Source organism: Furipterus horrens, unplaced genomic scaffold (assembly GCF_987537825.1).
Source record: "Furipterus horrens unplaced genomic scaffold, mFurHor1.1.pri manual_scaffold_1, whole genome shotgun sequence".
NCBI lineage: Eukaryota > Metazoa > Chordata > Mammalia > Chiroptera > Furipteridae > Furipterus > Furipterus horrens.
Window position 1 is genome coordinate 186,774,919 of NW_028327171.1, and position 27,937 is coordinate 186,802,855.

At 36.1% G+C, this 27,937-nt stretch overlaps 1 protein-coding gene across 1 annotated transcript in view; it reads left to right on the forward strand.

The window, feature by feature from the left end:
* Nucleotides 1-322: 322 nt before the first annotated feature.
* Nucleotides 323-27,937, forward strand: part of LOC150022443 (coiled-coil domain-containing protein 150-like) — a gene marked incomplete at its 5' end in the record, with an annotated part of 67,916 nt that continues 40,301 nt past the window's right edge. Inside the window, 11 exons of the mRNA XM_090287966.1 lie at nt 323-500; nt 1,788-2,006; nt 2,121-2,299; nt 3,968-4,036; nt 11,213-11,329; nt 12,574-12,703; nt 15,851-15,894; nt 17,178-17,270; nt 20,985-21,109; nt 21,356-21,533; nt 22,087-22,155. Of these exons, the coding sequence (XP_090144092.1) occupies nt 323-500; nt 1,788-2,006; nt 2,121-2,299; nt 3,968-4,036; nt 11,213-11,329; nt 12,574-12,703; nt 15,851-15,894; nt 17,178-17,270; nt 20,985-21,109; nt 21,356-21,533; nt 22,087-22,155 (1,401 nt within the window). The remainder of the gene's footprint in view (nt 501-1,787; nt 2,007-2,120; nt 2,300-3,967; nt 4,037-11,212; nt 11,330-12,573; nt 12,704-15,850; nt 15,895-17,177; nt 17,271-20,984; nt 21,110-21,355; nt 21,534-22,086; nt 22,156-27,937) is intronic.

Sequence of the window (27,937 nt, forward strand, 5' to 3'; positions counted from 1 at the left end):
TCAGTGGCTTATAACGACGTAAGTTTATGCTCATTCACAGTAGATGTTATGGATGGGTCATGTTTCTGCTTCATGTCATCTTCACTCTGGAATCTGGGCAAATGCAGCAGGCCCTGTCAGGGATGTTGCTCATCTCATGGAGAGGGGAGAAAAGGAGATGGTGAATGACAACTTGGCTCTTCAAGCTCTTACCCACATTTAATAGGCAAAAGCAGGACATATGACCACCGCTGAGCTCAACAGGACAGCATGTACAGTGCTTCCACAGGAAGGGGCGGTGCTATTTTGAAAAACAAGAGAATCTACTACACTAATACTCTGACTTGAATCTCAGGTGCATTTGGAAACTGCAGCATCCAGACCAGCCCTCTCTCCTACCCACGTCAATGCTACAGCTTCTGAAACATTCACAGTACTTAAGCACAGGATGAGGATAGTTGAGGAACAGACCAGTTCTCTGAGGGATGACCTAATAATGTTGGACTTTGATGAAAAAAGGGAACAGGTGAAAAATTAAAATTGATCTCTGTAGGTTGAAGATCTTTGCTTCACTGGTTATTGATGAGTCATAGTGTGGATGGTTTGGCAGATGAAATAGGTGTTTACAAAAGAATAGAGAAATAACAGTTTCTATCTGAACATTAATTAGAAAATATTTGCAAGGTAAAGAGTAGTCATCCTGTGACAGAGCTACTACCACGGTTCCCCTAAACAGGTATTTGAAGTTTGTTAATTAGGTGCACATCCCTTGTTATCCTGTTTACCTTAACGCTTGATTAAAAACAAACATAATTTTTTGTCTAATTAGAAAAAATTTTGGTTCTTCTATTTTAAATAAAAAATAGACTTATGAGTTAAGGTGAACATCTAAACTTGATTCATACCATTAATGTGGCCTTCATTTTCTTTTCCCAGATTTATTGTAAATCAAAGGAGAGGTCTTAAGTCTTAAAAAATTCATAATTTAGAATGAAGTACTCAAACAAAGAATTGCTTTTTTCCCTTGTGCTGCTATTATTACCTTTAAAAATTGGATTATCAGTGGCCTGAGAAATCTGATTATTCAGCCAATAATCCAATTTACTGGTGTGATTTTCTGTAAAATGATACCTCATTTTATTGCACTTCATTGCATTTCATAAATATTGCATTTTTTACAAATTGAAGGCAAGACCCTCCACCAGCAAAAAGATCACAGCTCGTTTTATTGCAATACTCACTTTATTAATGTAGCTGGAACCGAAATTGCTATGTATCTGAGGTATATCTCTGTATTTCCTGAGTGTCTCTCACAAAGACCTAAAGTCTAGTTGGTATTACAGCGTCACAGAATAAAGAACTCTTCAGCAGTTAAAGATTAAATTTGTACAAATGTTGATTGTATTGGAACAAAATAGGAATGATTATGACCTTGTTTAAATATTTTTTTTAAGTCATGTGAACATATTGCCTCCATGCTAACTTTAATTATTAGTTCACCATTGTATAATTAGAATTTTACATGTTTTATGTATCACTTGCTTTTACATACAAAAACGTTTATGAAAATTTTAGATTAAAATAAAACAACCATTAAAAAGTCAGTGATCTTTTCCCATCCCACGGTAGTCTCATCCTTTTTACCTAATAGTGCTCCCTATATTTATATTTGGAGGAGCTAACAGTTGCTTGTTAACTAAGATGCGTAATTTTTACTGTTAGAAATGTTACATTGACTCAGTGGTTGAGATTACCATGGTACCCATTGCATTGCATAATATTGTTATATTTGGGATCTTTGTCCAGACACCATTTAGAAACTCCAAAAGGTTTACAAGAACCTGTGAACCAGAACATCATTAGTCCTATCCAGAATGAAGTAATTTGTTCAGGAAAAAAAGATATTTTATGGAAGAACTGTGAGTTTCTGGTAAATCAAATGTGCCATCTGGAAAACCTCATCCAGTCCTTGAAGTTGAACATCTTGAGTCTGCAAACTGAAAAGGATTTAAATCCACAGAAAACAGGTAGAGAGAGAAGAGAAGCATCAGAAATTTGGTCTTATATGTGCTTGATAAGTTTATGATTCTTTTCTTTCCTGACCTTTCAATTGCTCTCTGATCCCCTGTGCTGTCTGGTAGCTTTTCTGAAGGATCAACTGAATATAATACAGGACGAACATGGCAAGGCCCTGAAGCTGTTGCATCGTGAAGTGATGAATTTGCACCAGCAACTAAGAGACGTAAGAGAGGAAGAAGACAAGGCACAAGATAAAGTGCAAAGGTCGACTGCCACTCTGGAGATCGCCTCAGAGACAAAGGTTTGAGTCCAGAGTTCTGAAATACAAACTCACTGTTCTGTGTTAGCTGGAGGAGGCAATACACCCATAACTGACTTCTGAAAATAGGTGATGTTGATGTGAGCATTCTTAACATTGGAAATTTATCTGCATTGATCACTTAAACAATGTGTGCAATCAGTAATTGAGTATTTATAGAGTCCTTACCCTGTACAGGGTGCTGAGGGTCCAGAGATATGAGGTAGTCTCTGCTCTTTAAGAGCTTACATGTCACCTGGGAGAACAAGGCATAGCATGAAAAACAAAATAGAGAAAAGATAAAGGCATAGAAAATGTTAACGGACAAGTACAGGACAGTAAGTGAATAGTAAAAAGTGTTTTGTGTCTGGGTGGGTCTGAGAAGGTGTATATACTCGATCTGCAACGGATTAGAGTAGGCTTTAAGGAGCTGAACCTTCAAAGACAGAGGCAAGGCGAGGACATTTCAAATTGCGCACACACACAGGCAACACAGAATAGAGACTAGGAAACTAAACTAACAATTTTGTTTTCCCACCATGGGCCAGGCAGTATAATAGAGATTCAACATGTTATTTTGTTTAATTTTCGCAAAACCTCTCTATGTCGAATATTACTGTCCCCATTTTAATAAGAGTCCTGAGGCTCAGAGAGAAGTCACTTCTCCAAGGACACGCTTCCCTGTCTTCTTCCCATAACTCAGGTTTGAACCTGGATCTTTCCACTGGCTGTAGTTAGGGAGAAATGTGTTTGTGGGAAATAAGTTGGAAATTAGCTGAGGATCACATTACAGAGGATCTCAAAATCAAGAATGAGTAGTTGGGCTTGATTCTGTGGGAGGTGATGAAGGTTTTTGATAAAAAGTCAGTGGCATGATGAAAACAGGAAAACTAATGTAGCAGAAGTGTATAGGGGAAATCAATAGGTGAAGAAATTGGAGGCAGGGAAAAGAATTAGGAATCCATTGTGTAATTTGAGGCTTGAACCTTATTAGGTCTGATTTAGGGTTGTGGCATTTTAAAAAGAAAGAGGGATGTTCTGTGAAGACATATGTTATAATATGGTACTAGATTGAGGCTGAAGGGAGGAAAGCAGACAAATGCAACTTCTGAGGTTTTACATATGTGGTGCCAATAATACAAAAGAGAATAAACAGTGAAAGCTGTGTTTTTCATCCTTAACTCCTAAGCAAGAGTCATCTTAGAGCCTAGAAGAAATACAGTACTTACAAAAGTAGGAATATACCCTGTAAGAAAAATTTCTGTCAATTACTAGGTTCTCTGATTATTGAATTTTACATAGGAAGTGAATGTGACTAATCCCTTATATTGTCTAGAAGGAAAAGTGTTAGAAGTCATGAATCACAGTAATAAAATATCTTCTTCTAAAGTATCTAATTATAGCCTGGCCAGGTGGCTCAGTTGGTGGGAGCGTCGTCCCATACATCAAAAGGTTGCAGGTTTGATCCCTGGTTGGGGAGTAAATATATCCTCAAGTGAGGGTTACTAAATAAATAAGTAAATAAATCTCATCATAATACATAATGGCTTCAGTTCACAGTATTTACAACCATATTCAGAATAGCATTTATAGGCTGCCAGGAAAAAAGTCTAGACAGATAGTTGCTCCCTATCATTTCAGATTATTTAGAACTTTTTCTCCTGCTTTTAGAAGAATGCAGCCCTTATTGAAGAGGAACTGAAGACCACAAAACGTAAAATGAATCTTAAAATTCAGGAGGTAAGATAAAAAGATGCTAGAGGGTGAAGTGGGCATTGAAATTGCAGAGGGGAAGTCAAGAGAGTAGATAGAATGAACAGAAACCTTTGAAGAAGAAAATACATGACTGTGTAGTAGGAAGATTTTTAAAATATGCCACGTGGAATTTAAGTGAAAATACCTGCCCTATTGGCATAAGACTTCCTTTTGCTTCAAAATGGCCCTAAAACCAGAAATTAAAAAAAAAAAAAAAATGCTGTCTGAGCCAGGAGAAAAGTAGCACAAAATTCTTGCTATTGTCCATAAACTAGAGTTAAGTGAGCACCTTTATACAAAGATCTTTTAAACTAAAGTTGTGTTTAAAATAAAAAGCTTTTAGTAAGCCTGCTCATCTGACTTTACTGTGAAACCTGCATTTCAGCCAAAGTTTTGGTAAATAACAGAGTGGGAATTGTGAAGTAGGTGGCTGCTAAAAGTTGTTAGACTAAAAGTTTGCAGCTGAAAATAGTCAGAGTCAGAAGAATGAATAACTCAGTACACTCACAGTGGCCTAAAAACCTCAATATTCCCTGACAGAATAATAACTGATGTTAGTCCAAATCAACGGGATCAAATTATATTTAAAATATTCTATTATACAACACAGAGAAGTACACATACTTTAGGAAAATTCTCATGCCAAATTATTTTTCATATTATTAATTTTAGTGTTTAAGATGCTAAGTGTGACTATCTGGAAAATTTTCTTATGTACTCTGCCTGTAATTACTGATAAAAGCATGCTTGTACATAGCTGAAATGTATTAAGCTTAGCACATTTAAAATTTTAAAGATATTTTAATACTTTTTTTAGAGATGGTTTAAATTTATAGGAAAATTGCACAGAAAATAGTCCCCATAAATCCTTTCTCCCCTTCCCTATATTAACATATTGCATCATGTGGCATATTTGTTACCTCTGATGAACCAGTATTGATACATCATAATTACGGTAACTAAAGTCTGTAGTTTATATTAAGATTCACTCTTTGTTCACTGCATATCAAACAGACTAGTTCCACTGCCCTAAAAATGCTCCATATATTCACTCCTCTTCCCATATCCTCCTGAGGCCCTGGCAACCACTAATGTTTTTACTGTCTGCAGGTTTGTTATAGTTGGAATACAGTGTGTAACCTTCTAGGACTGGCTTCTTTCACTTAGCATATGCGTTTAAAGTTGCTCCATGGCTTTTCATGGTTTAAGAACTCATTTTATTGCTGAACAATATTCCCTTGTGTGGATATACCATAGTTTGTTTATCTTCACCTATTGAGGAACATCTTGGTTGCTTCTGAGTTTTGGCAATTATGAATAATCAGTCATATGTAGGGGTTGTTGTTTTCTGTGGACATGTTTTCAACTCATTTGGATAAACACCTCGGAGCACAGTTGCTGGATCATATGGTAGACTTATGTTTAGCTTTGTAAGAAGCTGCCAACCTGTCTTACAAAATGGCTGTATTTTGCATTCACACCAGCAATAAATGAGTTCCTGTTGCTCCATATCCTCACCAGCATTTTGGTGTGGTTAGTGTTTTGAATTGTTGCCATTCTAATAGGTTTGTAGTGATATCTTATTTTCACTTTTAATTCCCTAATGACATATGATATTGAACATCTTTTTATTTTGTCATTTCTGTATCTTATTTGGTGAGGTGTCTGTTAGGTCTTTTGCTCACTTTGTAACTATTGTTTTCTTATGTTGAGTTTTAAGAGTTCTTTGTATATTTTGGATAACTGTTCTTTATCAAATATGTGTTTTGCAGATATTTTTTTTACCAGTCTTTAGCTTACCTTTGCATTCTTTTAAAAATGTCTTTTGCAGAGCAGAAGCTTTTAATTTTAATGAAGTCCAGCTTAACTATGCTTTCGTTCAAGGATTGTACTTTTGGTGTTGTATTGGGTTGGCCAAAAAGTCTGTTTAGTGTTTTCTGTAAAATAAAAAGACACATTTTTCATTTCCACCAACAACTTTATTGATTTGGATATTCTGAGTATGTTGGCTATCTCCCATGTGGTATAACATTGATTGTTCTCAGTTAATGTCTCGATTTGATCACTGTCAACTTCAGCTGGTCTAACCGGCCATGAAGCATCATCCAGTGCAAAATCTCCAGTGTGAAACTTTGCAAACCACTTTTGACACATTCAATCAGTCACAGCACCTTCTCCATACACTGCACAATCTTTTTTGTGTTTCAGTTGCGTTTTTACCTTTCTTGAAATAATAAAACATAATATACTGAAAATGTTTTGTATTTTCTTCCATCTTCAATATTAAAGTGGCTACCCAGAAATTCACCAATTTTAGTACCTTTTTTAAAGTATATTTTATTGATTATGCTGTTACAGTTGTCCCAACTTTTCCCTTGGCTCCCCACCTCCCAGCACCCCCTTTCCTCCAGCAATCCCACTTTCCTTAGTTCATGTCAATGGATCGTGCACGTAAGTTCTTTGGGTTTACCCTTCCCTGTATATTCTAAACACCCCCCTGTCTAGTCTGCACCCACCTACTATGCTTCTTAATCCCTGCACCATTTGTCCCCTACTCCCCTTCCACCTCCTAGCTGACACTGCTCCACGTGCTCCCCATATCTATGATTCTGTTTCCTCTCTGGTTGTCTGCTTAATTTGTTTTTGTTTTTATTTTTTAGATTCTGTTGTTGATATTGTGATTTTGTTGTCATTTTAATGTTCATAGTTTTGAACTTTTTTTTAAATAAGTCCCTTTAACATTTTATATAATAATGGCTTGGTGATGATGAACTCCTTTAGCTTTCCCTTGTCTGGGAAGCACTTTATCTCCCCTTCCATTCTAAATGATAGCTTTGCTGGATAGAGAAGTCTTGGTGTGGGTCCTTGCTTTTCATCCCTTTGAGTGAATTATTTCTTGCCAGTCCCTTCTAGCCTGCAAAGTTTCTTTTGAGAAATCAGGCTGATAGTCTTATAGGTACCCCTTTGTAGGAACTTTCTTCTTTTCTCTTTTTGCTTTTAAGACTCTATCTTTAACCTTTAGCATTTTAATTATGATGTGTCTTGATGTGGTCCTCTTTGGGTCTAGCTTGTTTGGGACTCTCTGTGCTTCCTAGACTTGTATGTCTGTTTCCTTCACCAAATTAGGGAATTTTTTTTGTATACGTTTTCAATTTCTTGTTCTTCCTCTTCTCCTTCAGGCACTCCTATGATTCAGATGTTGCCACATTTAAAGTTGTCCGAGAGGTTCCTAAGCCTCTCCTCATTTTTTTCAGTTCTTGTTTCCCCCTTCTGTACTGGTTGACTGTTTATTTCTTCCTTATGTTCCAGTTCGTTGATTTGAACCCAGTTTCCTTACTTTCGCCATGGGTTTTGTGTGGATTTCCCTTAGTTTCACTTAGCATAGCCTTCACTTCTTCCCTCATGCGTTTGTCGTGCTTAATCTTGTCTGTCAAGTCTGTGAGCATCATTATCACCAGTGTTTTGAACTGTGCATGTTAGGTTGGCTATCTCCTTGTCACTTAGTTCTCCCACTGGAACCTTGATCTGTCCCCCCTTTTGAGCTGTACTTCTCTGTCTCCTTAACTTGACAGCTTTCTGTGTTTGCCTCTGTCTTAGGTAGAGCTGTCGCACCTGTTACATTGTAATGAGCAGAGCCTTAGGTATTCATCAATGCAAGGCTACCTGTTTCACCACATTGTGACGCTGTATGTGTGGGAGGGGTCTGAGAGGGAACAATGCCGCTTGCCCCACTTTCGCCTCTTTTCCAGGCACCTCTCTTACTTCCCATACTAAACAAGTAGACTCTGCTGAGAGACCGGCAGTTTCTTCCTCCGCCCCAACTCCCACTGGTTTTCACAGTCAGAAGCAATGTAGCTATTTTCCCCAGTGCTGGCACTATGAGCTGCACAGTCTGGTCTAGGGCTGGGATCGCTTCCCAGGTTTCCCTCCCTACTTTTAAAATGTATGACAGTGCTTTTTGCTATGGCTACACCCCCTGTGTCATAGTCGCCACTGCCGCACAGTGTCCTCTGCCCCATCTCTGCCTGTCCTACTTGTCTCGCCGAGTATTTCTTTACTTCTTTGTTGAACTTCTATGTAGTTCAATTTTCTGGAACTTATGTTTTTTTGTTTTGTCTTGAAGAAGTTGTAAATTCCTTCTTAGTTGTGAGAGAGATGCAGTATGTCTACCTACGCCTCCATCTTGGGCAGAAGTGATTTTTTTTTTAATGCATGTTCATGTGACAGCTATCCCAGTACAATCTAACAAAATTGTTTCAAATAAAGTTAAAGACAACTAAGTGCTACGAGAGCCATCTTACAGAAAAAAAACAAATGAACTTTTTGGCCATCCCAATAGCACTAAACCCAAGATCACCAAAATTTTTCTCCTGTTTTATCTTTTATATGTCTTACAGCTCTGCATTTTACATTTAGGTCTATAATACATTTTGAATTAATTTTTGTGAAAGATATGAGGTCTATATCTGGAGTCTTTGTGTTTGTTCCAACACCATTTGTTTAAAAGACTGATGATGCCCTGATCGGTGTAGTGTGGCGCAATTGGGCATCATCCCACAAACCAAAAGGTCATGGGTTGGATTCTCAATCAGGGCACACACTTGGGTTGCAGGTTCACCACATAGGAGGCAACCAATCAATGTTTCTTACATAAATGTTTCTCTCCCTCATTTTCTCCCTCCCCTCCCCTCTTTCTAGAAACAATAAAAGAAAAAAAATTTTTTAGTAAAAGACTTGTTGATTGCCATTTTTATTTTTTAATTGGGAAAGTCTTAATTCTGAGTGCTGTGATAAAATCTTGAATTTTCATTGAATTCTATCAAGGACCTGCAAGACTGTCCTCGTCAAAAGCCACTTTGAGTGTATTGGAGCAGGAAGGATGTATTTGCTAGGGCTGCCATAACTAAGTACCACAGACTGGATGGCTTAAACAAACTTATTTCCCATATTTCTGGAGGTTTGAAGTCAAAGATCAAGGTGTCAATAGATTTGTTTTCCCCTAGGGCCTCTTTACTTGGCTTGCAGATGGCTGCCTTCTCCCTGTGTCTTCATATGGTCTTTCCTTTGTGCATGCACATCCCTGGTGTCTCTTTGTGTGCCCCACTTTCCTCTTAGAAGGATACCAGTCAGATAGGATTAGGGCCCAGCGTCATCATAACTTAATCACCTCTTAAAAGGCCCTGTCTTACAGTCACATTTTGGAATACTGGGGGTTAGGGCTTCAAAATATTAATTTGGGGTTTAGCAAGCAATAGAGGGTTACACAAAGACAGATAAAATCTGGTTCTGATGAAACTAAAGCAGTTTGACTGATTGCCTTTAATAATGATTTAGAAATGGATACCTCAGTAGGATAATCCTCAAGTACAGATTTTCTTTATAAAGCACTTATATCTTTAGCAAATTATACTGTACAATTTGATGCAGAATTTAGAAAAGTGTAATAAACCATTCTATATTATAAAGTAATTATAACATGATAGTTTTAGTATCAGATTATTATAAAATAGAGCCCCAAACTAAAACTATGCCTAATTCTTAACTAAGATTGTAATATTTAAGTGATCATTCAGTAAGGGTGGAATTTCTAAACTTGAAGGAATAGAATTATAACAACCTCAGTAGATGTGTCCATAAAAGAATTAAAAATTTCTACATGTAAGGAAGGGTATAAAGCCAAAACTAATAAACTAGACAAAGAGTGAGATGCCTTCCATTCTAAGGAACTTTAAATTGACTTAAAAAAAAACCCAAAACCAAAAAAACAGTGTGCAAACAATGAGACCTAATATTTCAGAAAATACGTAAAGAGCTAATAACCATGTTAGAAAATCTTAATCTCACCAGAAACCAAAGAAATTAAAAAGTGTTGAAATATTATTTTTTTATGTATTATACTATCAAAGACTTGAGAAAAATTATAATACATAGTGCTGATGGGTTTTATTGAAATACTAATAGGCTAAAGTTGGAAGCAAAATTACAATATATCAAAAGTTTAAAAATTGTTTATACTTTTAACCTAGTGATTTTTCATGCAGGAATTTATCAAGGAAATAATCCTAACTGCAATGAAATATTTATTCAGAAGCATGTTCTGCAGAAGAGTATTTAGAATAATTAAAAACAGGGAAAATGTAATTGTTCGTTATTAGGCGTATGATTAAGAATATAGACTATTTCCAAAAAGAGCTATCTTATAACACTTCCGTGCCAACACACTTTTCATGTCTTTCAACTTTTTTAAAACTTTAAAAACATTATAGAATATATCACAGAGAAAACACATATAAAATTATAAAATTCTCTGTGTCATCTATCTTCTTTGGGCCTTAAAAATAGAATTTCTTTGAATTGAACATAACTTCATAAAAGGCATAGGATTCTGTAATTCTCATTTTAAACTGGAATAGAAAGAATTTCCTTACCTCGTGATAAAAAAAACCTCCTTTTATCTCTAATTCATTTTATTGTCCTTTATTGAGAGAAATAAGGTAGTGTACCCCAGTTCTTGAGTTTAAGTTTTGTCTGCTATTTAAGTTACTTCAGTATTTGTTTAGACCTTTAAATTTCAAAACAGAATTGAAACAGCTTTTAGAGGTATGCTTATAATATTATGGGATAAAAATACATAGATGAGGAAATTAAAATATAGGAAAATAAAAATTTAAAAATAAAACCAGGAAGAAATACAGAAAATACATATACTAAGGTGTAGTATTAGTGTTTTTCAAACTTCTTTTTGACAATTCATTATAAGACATATTTCACACTACAACACTGTATACATGTACATATAGTCAGATGTAATGAAGCAATAACTTACCTTTTCTTGTTACTTGCTCTGTGCGCCGGTATTTGCTTGTTATTCTTTGTTTTTCCTTTCTCAAGTGCTGCTTGCAACTTGCTAATGAGTCTTGACTTGCAATTTGAGGAAACCACAGGTTTATACTATAGGACAAGGGCAACAAATTTGATTGTATTTCATAGAAGTTTATCCATAAGGGAAAAACAAAAGCATGTTTCTGAGAAGTCGTAAATTAATGAAGAATCTTAGGGGGTAAGATGGTATGTCTGGTAAATTTTCCACAGTGAGTTGGATTTTTCTTAAACTGCTATGATGTTCCCTTGGTCTTGCCTAACTACAATGTTGCTCTGTAGCTGAGAAGACAGCTGTCTCAGGAAAAGTACCTGAGGGATTCTCTTGAAAAATCTGGATCAGCTATGCTACTCAGAATACAAGAAATGGGGTCAACAGTGGAGGAAGAACGAAAACAGGTAGAGATGGTTTTCTCCCCTTATTTATGTTAGGGAAGTGAAACCAAAACAGAAAAGCCGATAATTTTATCTCTAAGCCTTTATAGAGTTTTAATAACTTCCTCTAGATTTATTAAATTATTTACTTTTATTCCAGTAATCTTCTGTTAACATTCTTATTACAATTTTAAATATTTTAGTGCAAAATAAGAAAGAATATGATGTCATTTAGTCTGACACTTAACTTCTGAATGAGAGAGCAAGGACCGGAGAGGTGAACATGCCTCAGGCTTTGGAGAGGTGAATGCTTAGCTCCTGGGACAGTGTCCCTCCCCTACACCATGCGGTTGGTCTCTATCACAGGGATTGGTCTTAGAAGGCGTTACCTTGGTCTCATGTTACATGTATGTAATGTGTATAGAAAATAAAGATTAAACTGAGCTAATACTTAAAGCAAAGATACCAATAAGCAAAACAATCAGGCATGTGTAACATGGCTGTTTTCAACTCTCATTTTTTATTTAAGTATAATATTTTTTTTTTATCACAGTTATTTGTAGTACCTACTGTAATTTAGAATACTTTCCATTCTACGTACCGAAGGCAATTTAGAAATTACAAATCCTAGTACCTATAATTGGATTACATAATCTTTAGTTTAACCTAATTTTATTTTAACTTAATTATTATTTAACCCATTATCTTAATAATTATTTTAATGGTTGTCCACAATAGAATTATAAGAAGAATTCTTAAGGAATTTATAAGTGTGATCCTTTTTTTATTATTTTCTACTTTTTCTATTGTATATTCTATAACAGGTGTCCTAGTTTTTTCCCTTTTGCCCCCATCCACCCATCCTACCCCCTCTCTCAGCCAATCCCCTCCGTTGTCCATGTGTGATCCTTTATAATTGCACTGCCAGTGAAGTAGCCACTAGTCACATATTGCTATTTAAATTTAAATTAGTTAACATTTAATAAAATTAAAAATTCAATTTCTCACTCACTCAAGCCACATTTCAAGACTCAGCAGTCACTTGTGACTAATGACTGCCGCGTTGGTCAGTGCACAGAAAGTTGTGTTGGACGGCGCTGCTATACGGCACTGCCCTCTGTTCAGATCTTCAACTGTGACGTGTAGATAAACTCCCTTCTTCCTCTAGTAAGGTAAACATTGGAAAAACTGCCTCACACATGTGCTATAGGGCAGTTCATTAGAAATCATTGCCTTACAGAAAAGGAGCTTTTCTTATACAATTTCAGGTGCAAATTTTGCAGCAAAACTGCACTGCCCTACACGGCTCTATTCAGAACACTCAGGAGCTACTGGCAGAGGAGCAGCGAAGGAAAGGGGAGTTGGAGACCGCTATCTCAAAGCTCCAGTCAGACCTAAGTATGAAAACAGATGCTAGAAATTAACACTTTTATTGGTTGGTTGAGATTTTGTGCAAAACTCGTAAGATCCCAAATTCTCGAAGTGACCAGTGTTATCAGTATTTTCCATGGGCCTGAATGTAAAAAAGTGCTGATTTCCTTTCTCCCTGTGGCCCTGAGAGAAGAGAATGTTGGTGACCCTTTTAATTGTAAACTATTCTTTATTTAGATTTTTTTCAGGCTTATTTAGTGTTTGTGGACTTGGGAGCATTTGGTTTCTAGAAATCTAGAAATCCTTGCTAACCTACTGATGCTAATCATTTATCATGTCAGACTCGCCATTCTTCAAGTTGCCAGTTTATTCTGGTTAACCTGTATTTATATAAATGGATGTAAGGTCCCCTAGAGCTTAGATTAATCTTTTCATTTTACAGATGAATAAACAGGGTCCTTAGAGGTGACAGAGCTAGGAAATGGGTGTCTAGACTTGATCCCAGGTTGCTCAGAGTCATGCTTTTTTCAATCAATTAGCCCTTATCATTTTACTGTTTTTAATATGTAGTTGCAAAGCAGTTTTCAGATAGTCACAGCTGTAGAGACCGGAGAGAATTACAGTACAGTGCCTCACATATGAATACACTTCATGGTTTACACAGAGCTTTCACAATAATGATCTCATGTAACATGTAAACTTATTTGTGCATCCCAAGTTATAGATGGAATAAATGGTGAACTGAGACCTGAACCTAGATCTTTTCATTCCAAGCCCAGTGTTCTTGCCTGTGTGCCTTCTCTGCTCTAGCTGTAATAGCGGCAGGGAATACCAAAAGGAAAGTGAAGATTATAAAAAACACACAGCAAAGAGCAATCCATTCAGTGTTCTGATTTACTGCTTTTAGCAGAAAGTACTTTTTTTTTTTTTCCTTATAGTTGTTGAGTGAATTATTCAGTGAAAGTCTCACCAATAATGCCCCAAGATAATTTTGTCTTCCTATGATTGCATGACCACAAGAATATGTTACATTTTATGGTGCTGCCACACTATCTCATTTGAGCCTTAAAATAACCTGAGAAAGATAAGAAACTATATCCCATTCTTCAGAAGAATAAAAAGATCTTATATGAGGACCCACACTAAAGAGGATAGCTGGGACTAAAACACAGATCTTTCTGTTATATCAGTTTTCCTGATTATGTGATTTTTTAAATGCTATTCTCATTGGATTAATGTTTTATTTTTGAATTTTGTAAAGAATACATATAAGACCATTAAAAAAAGATTGAAACAACAGTAATTCAAACATGAGGAAAAGGAAGTCTGTCTGAATACTAGCTATATGCTTCATATCGCATAATAGACTCTTTACATTCATGTAATTTATTACTTTAAGCTATAAATAGTAATGCTAACTAGATTAGTAAAAAGAATACCTTTAGATATTTGCTTCAATGAATTTAAAAATGTAATTATTTATAGTGTTTATTAGCAATAAACATATATATATCGTCGTCGGCAGCCGTCCGTCTCGAGAGACGATGGTGTAGCTTCTTAAGAGTCTATATGCACCGCCGAGAATGGCTGTGCAGTCCGACTCGGGAGTGACACGGTATCTGTCTCCTCCCGTGTTGAATCGACATCTTGTGATGACGCTGAAGCTACAGAGCCTGGGCAGGGTAATATGGAGGGTCTGCTGTTGCCCATGCAGCAGACCCCCCCTCTCTTCGCAGCTGAAGGGTCCAAGGGAAAGATGGAGTCGATACAGCTTGGGTTCAGGTGCGCCGCAGGAGTTGCCGGTGTTGACTACAACGTCAAACCGCCTTAGGGACTCCGGCTCCGGATTTTCTGTCGGGGTTTACTCCCTTAGCCTTTCCCCTGAAGAGGTATGCCGCAAGGCAGCGGAGGTTTTTTGGAGTCAGAGTTTTCCTTCTCTGATGTGCCCTGACTGGAAGATCGAACCAGCGACACTTAGCTCGCAGGCCGACGCTCAATCCACTGAGCTAAACCAGCCAGGGCAAAACATATATATATATATATCACACCTAATTAAAGTGATTAAATTGTTCTCCCAAGTAAGATAATCAGTTTCCTTTCATTCTTACTTTGATTAGTGGATTTTTCAAAGTAGATTTTATACTTTATCTTTTTGCTCCTTCACATATTTTTAATTAAAATTTACTCTATTTGAAATGAGTATTTAAAATGTATAAGTTTTGTGTGTATTGTACATGTGAGTTTTTATGTATCTTTTAGTTTTCTGTCTTTAGAATATTTAAGTGGAACAAAACTTAGTTCTTACGAATTTTCTGTGAAGTCAAAACATTACTCAGAGAAGTTCACACCTTTTAGTTACTAATGTACAGCGCCACACTGTTCCCCTAGTTCTCTCTTTGGTCTTTTCACTATACATACTCTAGTTTCAACTCTTTGTTTTCTCCACACAAAATCATCCTCATGAGCTCCCAATGGAATGTCACTGCCAACTTAACATCTGTATATGGGTGTCTTGCAGATACCCAAAACACATGATGAAAACTTCAAGTATTATAATCCTTACTCATTCCTTCCCCCAAAACCTGCTTCTTGCCCTCCATTCCTGTTAACTGCGGAGTCTACCATCCACCCTGCTGCCCAGGTCTGAGCACTAGGTATTCTCCTTGATTCACCTATTGCCTTTGCCCCACCAGTCACCCACCAAGTCCTGACCGTGATTCCTGCTTGTTATTTCACGAGTCTTTTTCCTCTGCAACCCTACTGTCATTGCCTTAGCTCAAGCTCCTTGTTACCGACTTTGGTTACTGCCACAGCCGCCAACCTGATGTCCCTGTCTATATTGAGCCTGTGTTAGAGTGATCTCTCTCACAGAAAACATGATTGTATGCCCCTCTGGCTTGAAAGCTCTCAGAAATTCATCATCATCTATATGTGGAGTAAAATGTGACCTTGTTTACCATAGCACATGACTCTGGACTAGTTTCTTGATAATTCCTGACTTAGTTTCTATAAAAATGTGATAGGAATACTTGCCTTCCCCTTATTTCCTCAAAATACAGACCAAAAAGAAAAAAAGAAAAAGAAAATTAGAGCTTCTCAGGGAAAACATACTGTGTGATTTCAGTGTAGTTGTAAGTTAATATTATCATAGTTATGTGGACTTTCTGTTTTTAGTTTCTAGAGATAACCTCATTTCCAAGTTGGTTGAAGAAAATAAGGTGAGTTTTGAGGTTGGAGAGTGCAGAAGTGGTCTTTCCTCTCTTCACTAAGTAGGACTTCCTCACTCATGTTAGTGTGTAATCCTTCTGATTCTCCTTAACTCCATTAAAAAAATTTGTGTGAGTTGTATGGTAAGAACTATTGTCAACCAGGTATTAGAAATAAATTACTTGATGCAGCTATTATTGTTTGAAAAGGTGAATTGGCAAAAATAGTGAGACTTACTTGCTTTTAAATGCTTACTGCAAACTAGTTGTTATAAACTTTTTTTTTTAAAATAAAATGTTAGAAATAGAAACTACTTTTTGGTGCTAATGGTCACACAACAATGTGAATGTATTTAATGTCCCTGAACTTAACCCTTAAATGTAAACTTAAATGTTTTTAAGTGAACCATATGTTTAAACATGGTTAAAATAGTAACTTTTATGTTAGTTATATTTACCACAATAAAAAAGTGGAAAAAAATGAAATATTACTACTTTTATATCTTAATACATTTCTAAATCAATTTCAATGTGTAGATCTTGTTTGCAATAATTTTTCTAGATTCTTATATCATCCTATGTGATGTGATGGTATATGATTTAAGTTCCTTTGTATTTATTGAAGCTATTTTTGTCACTTAATATGTGATCTGTTCAGGAGAATGTTCTAGGTGCAGTTGAAAATGTGTATTCTGCAGTTTTTAGATGAAATGTTCTATAAGTGTCAGGTTAAGCTGAGCTATCTAATGTGATAGATAAGGCCATTATTTCCTTATTAATTTTTTTTATCTGGATGATCTGTCCACTGATGTGATCCTTTCTTTGTGTCTTCTATAGTAAATAGCATAGTAGGAAACTAATCAACACTTGCTGGATTTTGGAGTTGTGTGTAACCATTTAAAATGGGATAGTAGTTCCCAAATTTAACTGATGTTTTATATATATGCATGTGTATGGAGAAGAGTAATCAAATATGCAAGCAAACAAGTTATTTCTTATAGTAGCTTTTTTAATATCTGATTTGCTGTATTTATTGAATATTTAGCTTTACCTATGAGGCTTTTCCTTTCTCATATGTTCTTATTTCTGGTTATGGCCTTTCCTTTTCCACTTATAAAAGAACCTTTAACATTTCTTGTAAAGCTGATGTATTGGTGATGAAGTCCTTTAGTTTTTTGGGTTTTTTTTTTTTTTTTTTTTTGGTCTGCGACAGAACAGGTATTTTGATAGAGATTCATGTAATAGCTCTTACATGTTAAAAAAAGAAGAGAGAGAGAGAATTTTTTTCCCTATAGAATGTGCAGATGTCTTTCAACAAGGAACACGAAAAAAATACATACTTGAGGTCTGAAATAATATCCCTTCATGAAGCATCAGAAAAAGCACAGGTAAGTCTTCTCATTTCTTTAGTTTTTTAGATGTTATTTAATTTTATTCAATTAAGGAAGCAAGAACCAAGATTAATCCTGATCATATAAATTTATACCATTACCATCCAAATTTTAATATTTATAAGATCTGCTCCATCTATGAAATATTATCAAATTGACTATGTTTATCATTTCACTCTCCAAATTCCTATATATATGAGATACACTGCCAAATCATTCACTAGTTCACACTTTGTTTGCTTTCTAATTTTCTCCTTAAATGGTATATACCTTCTTTCCTATTATTAACTTATAAGCAGTTTAATGTCAAGGGCTGTGTCTTATACTTTCTTTGTGTCTTCTATAGGAAAGAGCATAGTAGGAACCTAATCAACATTTGCTGGACTTTGGAGTTATGTGTATGATTTTCTATGGGATAGTAGTTCCCATATTTAACTGATGTTTTACATATATGCAGGTGTGTGGAGAAGAGTAATCAAATATGCAGGCAAATAAGTTATTTCTTATAGGGCCATATGAGATAATCACTTAAAGAAACTTTTTGTTCAATTTGGTTACTTTAATGTTAGGATTATAGTGTTGTGTGCTCTCTTTATGACAAATACAAAAATAAATTTGTTCGTTTATAAAATATATAATATGAACAATAACTACTACTATTGCTGTACTAATAGTAGCATTTACTGAACCCATTTTACATTCCAGGCACCTTATGTTACTAACAAATTGTAATCCTCGCAATAGCAATAGCACTATTATAGAAACTATTATTATTCTCATTTTAAAGATAAGATAGTTAATATACAGAGAGGTTTAATAAATGACAGAGTTGAAATTTGAGCTCAGGCAATCTGGCTCCAAAGAAAATTAGCCCGAAAAACATCAATCAGCTGCCTTCCATATGCACCCTGATTGGGGATCAAACCTACAACCTAGGTATGTGCCCTGACTAGGAATCGAACTTGCAACCTTTTGTGGTGTACGAGATGATGCTCCAGCCAACTGAACCACCCAGCCAGGGCAAAATAAGCTCTTTCTTTTCAAGGAACAAGAATTCTCCTGTGTCTCACCCCCAAGTATTCCTTGATGAATATTTTGTTCATCTGATTATAACCTTGAGGTGCCCCTGAATGTGTTTCTTACTGCTATACATACCACTTATGATACTTCCCAGGTAGTCTTTTATTTGTCTTTCCTTTCTTGTTACCATTTTTGAGTGTTTTTTCTATTGATTTTTCAGTTATTTGTCCCCATCTCTGAAAAACTTGTTCATGAAAACATAATTATTTGCCAAATGTACTTTGCAAAAATTACTGATGATTAAGATAAATATTTTCCACAGGAGTACAAATTTCAAAATAGCAAAAAGGCAAGAGAAGTATAAACTAACTACATGTATAGTAGATCTGTTGTACAGAATATTTTTGTTTTATTTTGGAGGACTAATCTTACGAAATGACACAATCATCTGTATTTTGCTTTTTATGAATATATAATTGGTGATAAAGGAGCTTAAATATTAAGTGTGATTAGCTAAATAACTTTGAATGCTCATCTAATTTTGGAAATGGATTGCTGTACTATTGGCCAAACTTCTACATGTAAATTCCATTCTTTAGATGTTTTGTTCTATTTGGCCTGTATTCAAAATTGTAAAGAACAGAAGATTATTAAACTGTCAAGTGCTTTGGTTGCTCCACCAAACCAGCATATTTCTCTTTTAACTTAGAATTATTTAGGTTGTTGACTCCAAATATTTGAACACATTTTATAATCTAATGTAATATCAATGGGGAATAGGTTAAATAACTTCAGTTTACAGAGTAAATGAAATAATATGCAATCATCAAAAATAATGGTATGTAAGTAAAAATACCGGTAATTATTTACTGGAGAGATCTATGACTTGCTGTATATGTTATCTCAGGGTTTGAATGACCAACTGACTAGAAAGTGTTCAGAGCTGAACAGCATGTTTCAGGCCATTAGTATGGAAAATGCCAGAATTATTGCTGACCATTAAGCCATTCTGCAGGTGTTCATTAACATCAGTCAATTATTATAACAAGCCCAACAAATTTACTGACTTTTTTTTTTTTTTATTACTGATTTTCAGTCTTCACCAGAGGGGGGCACTTGGCCTTGATTTCTTCTCAAATATCATTGTTTATAGAATCATGGAGAAAACTTATGACCGACCCTAAAGTGCTTCCCTTTCCCCAAACAGCTATGCTTCCCATTTTGCTTATGCCATTCTCTCTGCTGAGAATGGACTTGACATCATCTTAACTCTGAATTCTACTTATTCTTTAAGACTCACTTTCATCAGGAAGTTGGATCACTCCAACCAGAAGGTATCAGCTTTCTCTTTCAACTTATGCTCCTGGGACACTAAATAGACTAATAATAATAATAATAATAATAATAATTCTGATCTTTTTGGAGTATACTAACCATACACCAAGCATTGTGCTAAGAATTTCACTTATATGACCTCCTTTAATCCTAGCAGTCATAATATAAAGGAATATTTATTATCTTCATTTTAATAGATGAGAAAAATGAGATTTAGAAAAGTTAATCAACTTGCCAGAAGTCATCTATCTAGTTAAGGGGTAGAGCTGGATTTAAACTAGATCTGACTCCAAAGCCAATGTTTCCAATTATATGTTATGCTGCCTCTGTTTTCTGCATTCCATAGTAGTAATTTATGTGCATAGCTCACTTTCTGTATAACATTGTGAATTTCATAGAAGAAAGGACATTGTCTTACTTATCTTTGTTATTTCCCACAGTGCTAAGCATTTTCTGCAAATAGGTATTTAATAAATATTTTTTATTAATTCAACAAACATTTAGTGTTCACTTTCTACAGGTATGGTACTAGGTCTAGATAGGTTTATAGTGGTGAACCAGACAAAATCCCTCCTTACATGGAACTTACAATTTAGTAAACTAAAGAATGTCACATATGTAAGTAACACTGTCACAAACATTTTAAAACTAGAATATTACACAAATGGGATTTGTGAAGGTTTGCTTTGCAATCAAATAGATTTTAAAATATGTTTACAAAAGTAATTGTTAATATGCACTATATTTGCAAAAGCTTTATACATAGAGAGGGTATGTATAAAAATGTAGTTTTGATCATTCCAAATTGGTGAGTCAGAGAAGATAAATTGTGCCAAAACAATTACAGTATCTCAGTGCAGTTTCAGATAGTTTCAAAAGAATTTATACCAAATTATTAAACATGATTTTCCCTAGAGAGTGGGATTATTTGGAAGAGGAGGGGGCGACAGTGATGTTAGGGGTCTTTTTACTTTATATAAGTCATATTGTTTTACTTTAAAAAATAAAGTATATATTGAAATTTTAAAGTACCAGGATTATTCTTAATATAAATTTTATATCTAAAAATATGCTCACTTTAGGAGTTTTATGAAGTTTACAGCAAGCTGGGCAAATAATGAATCTTGATTTTTGGCAAGTAGAACTACAAAATGATAGCATTGTGGTGAAGTCAGAGTGGGGACAAAGAAGGCATTAAAATAAAATTTTTTAAAAAGATGTTATATATACACATGCACACATATATATAATAAAGTTTGTCTTTTTAAGCTAATTCAGTATCTTTGATCATCTATGAATGAAACTATCAAATGACTTTCTGGCATCTCAGCATTTACTATTACTTCTAATGCTCAGGTAGAGCAGAAAAAGATGACGCAGACATTTCAAGAACAAAACTTACTGCTGGATGTAGCCCATTCCAGTATCACAGATCAGCTACAGAATATCCAGAATGAGAAAACTCAACTCCAGACACATCTGTAAGTAAATTGCAGGCAATGTCTTTTGCATCTTTTGTTCTTGCATTTGTATTTCTTACCTCTAATGAAAACATTTAATTCTGCATTTGCTGGACCAGCCACAAAAACACTGCCCTTAAGGAACTAGTTTTGTTAGAACATTGTGATAATTGCGCTGAGGCAAGAGATATATTCAATAAGAACATTTAGTCTTTCTGTTAGAGGAATCTCATTTAGCTTTCATATCTGCTTGACCTCTTCCTGTAGGGAACATTTAATCCTGGAGCATAACCAGTGTACCCGGAAAGCACAGGATACTGAGAAGAGGACAGCTCTGCAAAAAGAGCTGCTAGAATCAACTATTGCAAGGTTGCGAGATGAATTGGAAGAATCATTGCAAGAGAAGACATCTCTGCTAGAAGAGAAAGAAAACCTTCAGAGAGCGGTAGGCAGAGGCAGATTTATGTTAGCTTCTCCTTGTGGTGGTCATCTTGTTTTAAAATTGTATTTTAAGTGCAAAAGACAAGAAATACAACCCAGACGCAATTTGTCAGTTGCCCCTTAAAGAAATGTTTAGGTGGCTAATTTATGTCTTTCAGCACGTAAAGTAGTCTGCACCAAACAATATATACCCTTATACAGCATTAGTGAATATTAGCTAATAGTTCACACACAGCCTCATTTTAGTTTAGGGGCCAGATTTTATTGATTTCCCCTAAGGGGGTGAAATAATGTAGGTTCAGGAGGAACAGCCCTGTCTTCCTCGTTAGGAAGAAACTAGCAGAGTCTGACATGCAGACGTGTCTTTCTAATTTCAGGGCTATTTGTGAAGTCTGCTCTGCTTCAGAGACTCCCTGAGTGGCCCCTTTTCTGAGAGGATGTGCTATCTCTGCAGTGTAGGTATTAATTGACATGCAGGGTGTGTCTGCTATAGTAGATAGCCTGTCAGCTGCTTTAACATTGACCCATTTCTTTTTTTTTTTTTCCCTCTCGGGCAGGTTGATAAAACAGAAAAAGAAATAGCACAAGAAAAATGCAATTTGGAAGAGGAATTAGCTAAAAACAAGGTATTCCACATTTTATTTCACTATATTTTATTTTCTTCTGTACCAGCTTATCTTAATGACAAGATGGGTTGTTTTGTTGACACCAAGGTGTGGGGGGACAGAGACCACACGAAGCTGGATGCAGCTCAGAGCACTGCAGTCACTGCTGCAGAAGCCTGCTTATGGGAACTGCTTGCTTTGAGCATCTGGTGTTTGCTAGTGAGTCATCACTGCCTCTGGCCCTTCTGTTCACTGAGCAGTTAGCCAGGAATCCCCTGAGAGCAGCTAATGGGCTTGTGGGAGGCAAAAGGATGTTGCTGACAATGCTGGTTCTTTTTGGTTGTTGTTGTTCGTTTGTTTTTTTAACTAATATAGGCTTCCTTAGTACCTATTAGCACCTGCCACTTTATCTGTGAGGTACCCTTTTCTGGGTTCTAAAAAGATCAGAATAGACAGAGAAACAAATACAATTCTTATTAAAGTAAAACAAAAAACAATCTTTAAAACATTGCTGTTTACATTTCAAAATTGGAAGAGAGTTAAGATTATGTATCACTGTTATCTAGAGACTATATCTAGAGCATCAAAGAAAATTAGCCTACCCAGGCAATACATTAAATAAGTCCAGCAACAGATGTCAATATAGACATCAAGCATGACTGTTCCTTGGCTTCTGGCTGAACTAAATAGTTAGCATTTGTGTTACTATATATACGTGAAATTTTAATATAAGAATTGGACACAAGAGAAAAGCTAAATTCTTAGCCTACCTCAAATACCATTCACCAAGCTGGCAGGTGCACCCTGTGGCTTCGTCACAAATATTGAGTAAATTGAGAATAGCCCACTGTAAAAATCATTGAATGAAACTAACTTCTTGTGGTAAGGACTTTGCTGGTGTCAATTTGGTCTCAAATATGCTTTTTGAAAATTGGAAAATTGTTGGCTACTATTAAATTTATTAATCCTTTTTCTTAAAAATGTTAGCGAATGTTACATGGCTAAGGCAAATGCTGTATATCTGTGATTTTTAAATGATACTATTCTGCTTGTCTGGTTTCTGTGGTCTTAATGTAGACTAAGTGTAAGATGATGGAACTGAAAGATACTTGCGCATTAGCAGGGTAGTGTTAGGCCAGTGGTAATGCTTATAGAGTCCTATTTTTTGGCCTACATTGATATTTTTAATATGTATATTCTTTGTAAAGCTATGCTTCTTTGAAGTCAGGTTTATTGAGTTAAAATTTACATACAGTGAAAATTACCCTTTGTTGTGTTTGACTGGATTGAGTTTTGACAAATGCATGCAAGCATGTACTACCACCATAATCAAAACAGCATTTTTGTCCTCCCAGAAAGTTCCCTTGTGCGCTTTTGTAATCGGCCTCTTCCTCCATCTGGCAGCATCCCCTGGCAGCCGCTAATCTGCTTTTCTGTCCCTATAGTTATCTCTTCCAGAATATCATATAAATGGAATCGTGTAATGTGGTACATTTTAAGTCTGGCTTCTTTTATTTAGCATAAAAGTATCTGACTTTCATCCATATTGTTTTGTTATATTATAGTTTGTGTTCCAATATATGAATGTATCACAGTTTTTTTCCCCCATATGCCAAATGAAGGACATTTGGGTTGTTTCCTGTACAAGGATTTTTTCTCCATATCCTCATCAGTACCTGTTTTTTATTTTTTTATTTTTTAGAGAGAGAGGGGGAGGGAAAGAGAGAGAGGAAGAGAAACATCAATGTAAGACAAAAACAGCAATCAGTTGCCTCTGTATACACACTGACTGGGGACTGAACCTGCAACCCAGGCATGTGCCTGACCAGGAATAGAATTTGTGATCTTTCAGTTTATGGGATGGTGCTCCGACCAACTGAGCCACATTGGCCAGGGCTGTTATTTTTTGTTTGTTTGTTTTTTGATTATAGCTGTCCTAGTGGGTGCAAAAGTGGTATCTCATTGTGGTTTTGATTTGCATTTCCCTAATGTTAGTAATGTTTATCATTTATTTAATGTGCTTATTGGCCATTTGTATATCTTCTTTGTATAAATGTCTATTCAGATCCTTTGCCTATTTTTAAACTGGGTTTCTTTTTTGTCTTTTAATTGTTAAGTTGTAAGAGTTTTTTATACGAGGAGGGAACCCCGACCCCCAACCCACTGCAAAAAAACAGAATTATTTTCTGGAGGGCCGGCCCCTTGTAGTACAGACTTCCCCTGCTAGCCGAGTGTTCTAAGAACCCATCTGTATCAGCGTACCAGCTGGTGTTGTGAGAGACTCTGTTTGGCATTAGTGAATTTTTTTGAAGACTCTTTCAGTGGTGTTTGGCCATTTCATGATGGGTGATTTACGAGCGCCCTTGCCCACACTGCGCTGAGTGTTTAGCAGTTTTTAACCCAAAACAGCATGACTCCCATGTCCACCCTCCCTATTCACCTGATCTTGCCCTGAGAGACTTTTTGTCGTTTCCCTGAATGAAAAAAGGCTTCAAAGGGAAACATTTTGCTGATGTGGAAGAGGTGAAACGAAAAAATAGTAGAAGCACTAAAAAGGCATCAAAATCAATGAGTTCAAAAACTGGTTGAGTGGTGAAAAAAAATCTCAATAGGTGTACTGCATCAAATGAAGAGTACTTTGAAGGTGACTGAAGTTTAAATGTGTAAGAATAAATACACACTTTCTATAAATTCTAGTTTTGGGGGGTCATCCTTTTATATTCAGGGTAGTAGACTCTTATCAGATGTGATTTGTGAATATTTTTCTCTCATTCTGTGGACTGTCTTTTTAAAGTTTTAGGTTTTTATGAAGTTTAGTTTATTTTTTCCCTTTGGTTGATTGTACTTTTTTATCTATTTTTAAAATTCTTTATTGTATTTTTTTCCATTACCATTTGGTCCCCTAATACCCTCTCCCCCTGTTGCAAACACCACAGCGTTGCACATGTCCATGAGTCCTTTTTCCTTTTGCTCAATTCCTCCACCCCCTACCCCCACACTCCCAACCCCGTTGGCTGTCATCCTGCTCTCTATCTATAAGTCTGTCTCTGTTTTGCTTGTTAGTTCAGGTTGTTCGTTAGGTTTTACATATGAGTGAAATCATATGGTATTTGTCTTTCTCTGACTGGCTTCTTTCACTTAGCATAATGTTCTCCAGGTCTATCCATACTGTCACAAAGGGTAAAACTTTCTTCTTTTTTTATGGCCAAGTAGTATCCCATTGTGTAAGAGGGGTGGTCTAGTTTCATTTTTCTGCATGTATCTGTCCAATTTTCCCAACACTATTTATTGAATAAACTATCTTTAGCCTGTTGTATGTGCTTACTTCCTCTGTTGAATATTAATTGACAATAAAGGTGTCGATTTATTTCTGGGTTCTCTCTTCTGTTCCATTGATCTATGTGTCTGTTTTTATGGCAGTACCATGCTGTTTTGATTACTATGGCCTTATAGTATAGTTTCATATTAGGTAGCATGGTTCCTCCAACTCTGTTCTTCTTTCTCAGGATTTCTGTAGCTACGTGGGGCCTTTTGTGGTTCCATATAAAGTTTTCAAATATTCGTTCTAGTTTTGTGAAATGCGTCATTGGAATCTTAATAGGAATTATGTTGAATCTATAGATTGCTTTGGGTCACACGGATGCTTTTTAAATTTAATCTTTTTTGTTTTTTTCCATTACCATTTAGTCCCTTGTAGCCACCTCCTTCCAGTAATCACCACACTGTTGTCCATGTCAATGAGTCCTTTTTCCTTTTTAGCATGGAAATTTTAGTTATGTTAATTCCTCCTATCCATGAACACAGTATGTGCTTCCACTTTTTTGTATCTTCCTCAAATTCTTTCTTCAGTGTCTTTATTTCCTGAGTACAGGGATTTTACATCCTTGATTAAATTTATTCCTAGTTATTTTATTCATTTTGAAGCAGTTGTGAATGGGATTAGTTTCTTAATTTCCCTTTCTGATAGTTCATTATTGGCATATAAAAATGCACCTGATTTCTGGATATTAATTTTGTATCCTGCTACTTTGCTGAATTCATTGATCAGTTCTAGTAGTTTCTTGGTGGAATCTTTGGGGTTCTCTCTGTACAGTATCATGTCATTTGAAAATAAAGACAGTTTTACTTCTTTCCAGTTCGGATGCCTTTTATTTCTTCCTCTTGCCCCATTGCTGTGACTAGGACTTCCAGAACTATGTTGAAAAGAGAGGTGAAAGCAGACATCCCTGTCTTGTTCCCGATCTTAAGGGGAACACTTGTAGTTTTTGCCCATTGAGTATGATGCTGGTAGGGGGTTTGTCATATATGGCCTTTATTATGTTTGGGCATCTTCCCTCTATTCCCACTTTGCTGAAAGTTTTTATCATAAATGGGTGCTAGATTTTATCAGATGCTTTTTCTGCATCTATTGATATGATCATGTGGTTTTTATCATTCACTTTGTGTATGTGGTGAATCACATTTATTGATTTGCGAATGTTGTACCAACTTTGCATTCCCACTTGATCTTGGTGTATGATCTTTTTGATGTATTGTTATATTCAATTTGCTAATATTTTGTTGAGGATTTTAGCGTCTATGTTAATCAGGGATATTGGCCTATAATTTTCATTCTTTGAGGGGCTTAGGATAAAGCTGGCCTCATAAAATGAGCTTGTGAGTCTTCCCTCCTCTTGGGTTTTTTGAAATAGCTTGAGAAAGAGAGGTGTTAATTCCCAGAATGTTTGGTAAAATTCACCTGTGAAGCCAGCCAGTCCAGGGCTTTGTTTGTTGGGAGTTTTTTGATTACTGCGTCAATTTCACTCGGTGTAATCTGACTATTCAGATGCTCTGATTCCTCTGAGTTAGTTTTGGAAGATTGTGTCGTCGTCGGCAGCCGTCCGTCTCGAGAGACGATGGTGTAGCTTCTTAAGAGTCTATCTGCACCGCCGAGAATGGCTGTGCAGTCCGACTCGGGAGTGACACGGTATCTGTCTCCTCCCGTGTTGAATCGACATCTTGCGATGACGCTGAAGCTACAGAGCCTGGGCAGGGTAATATGGAGGGTCTGCTGTTGCCCATGCAGCAGACCCCCCCTCTCTTCGCAGCTGAAGGGTCCAAGGGAAAGACGGAGTGGATACAGCTTGGGTTCAGGTGCGCCGCAGGAGTTGCCGGTGTTGACTACAGCGTCAAACCGCCTTAGGGACTCCGGCTCCGGATTTTCTGTCGGGGTTTACTCCCTTAGCCTTTCCCCTGAAGAGGTATGCCGCAAGGCAGCGGAGGTTTTTTGGAGTCAGAGTTTTCCTTCTCTGATGTACCCTGACTGGAAGATCGAACCAGCGACACTTAGCTCGCAGGCCGACGCTCAATCCACTGAGCTAAACCAGCCAGGCTGGTTTATTTGTAGGAATATATCCATTTCATCCAGGCTGTCCAATTTGTTGGCATATATTTGTTCATAATATTTTCTTACAATAATTTGTATTTCTTTGGAGTCATTTGTTATTTTTCTTTTGTTTTTGTTTCTGGTTTTATTTATTTGGGTCTTCTCTCTTCTTTTCTTTATGAGTCTGGTTAAAAGTTTGTCATTTTTGTTTATCTTTTCAGAGAACTAGCTCTTGGATTCATTGATCTTGTGTGTCATTATTTTAGACTATTTCATTTATTCCTGCTTAGATCTTTATTATTTTCTTCCTTCTGCTCACTTTGGGCTTTGTTTGTTGTTCTTGTTCAAGTTTCTTCAAGTGTAAAAATTAGATTGTTTATTTATGCTTTTTCTTGTTTTTTGAGATAGGCCTGTAATGCTGTTAATTTCCCTTAGGAT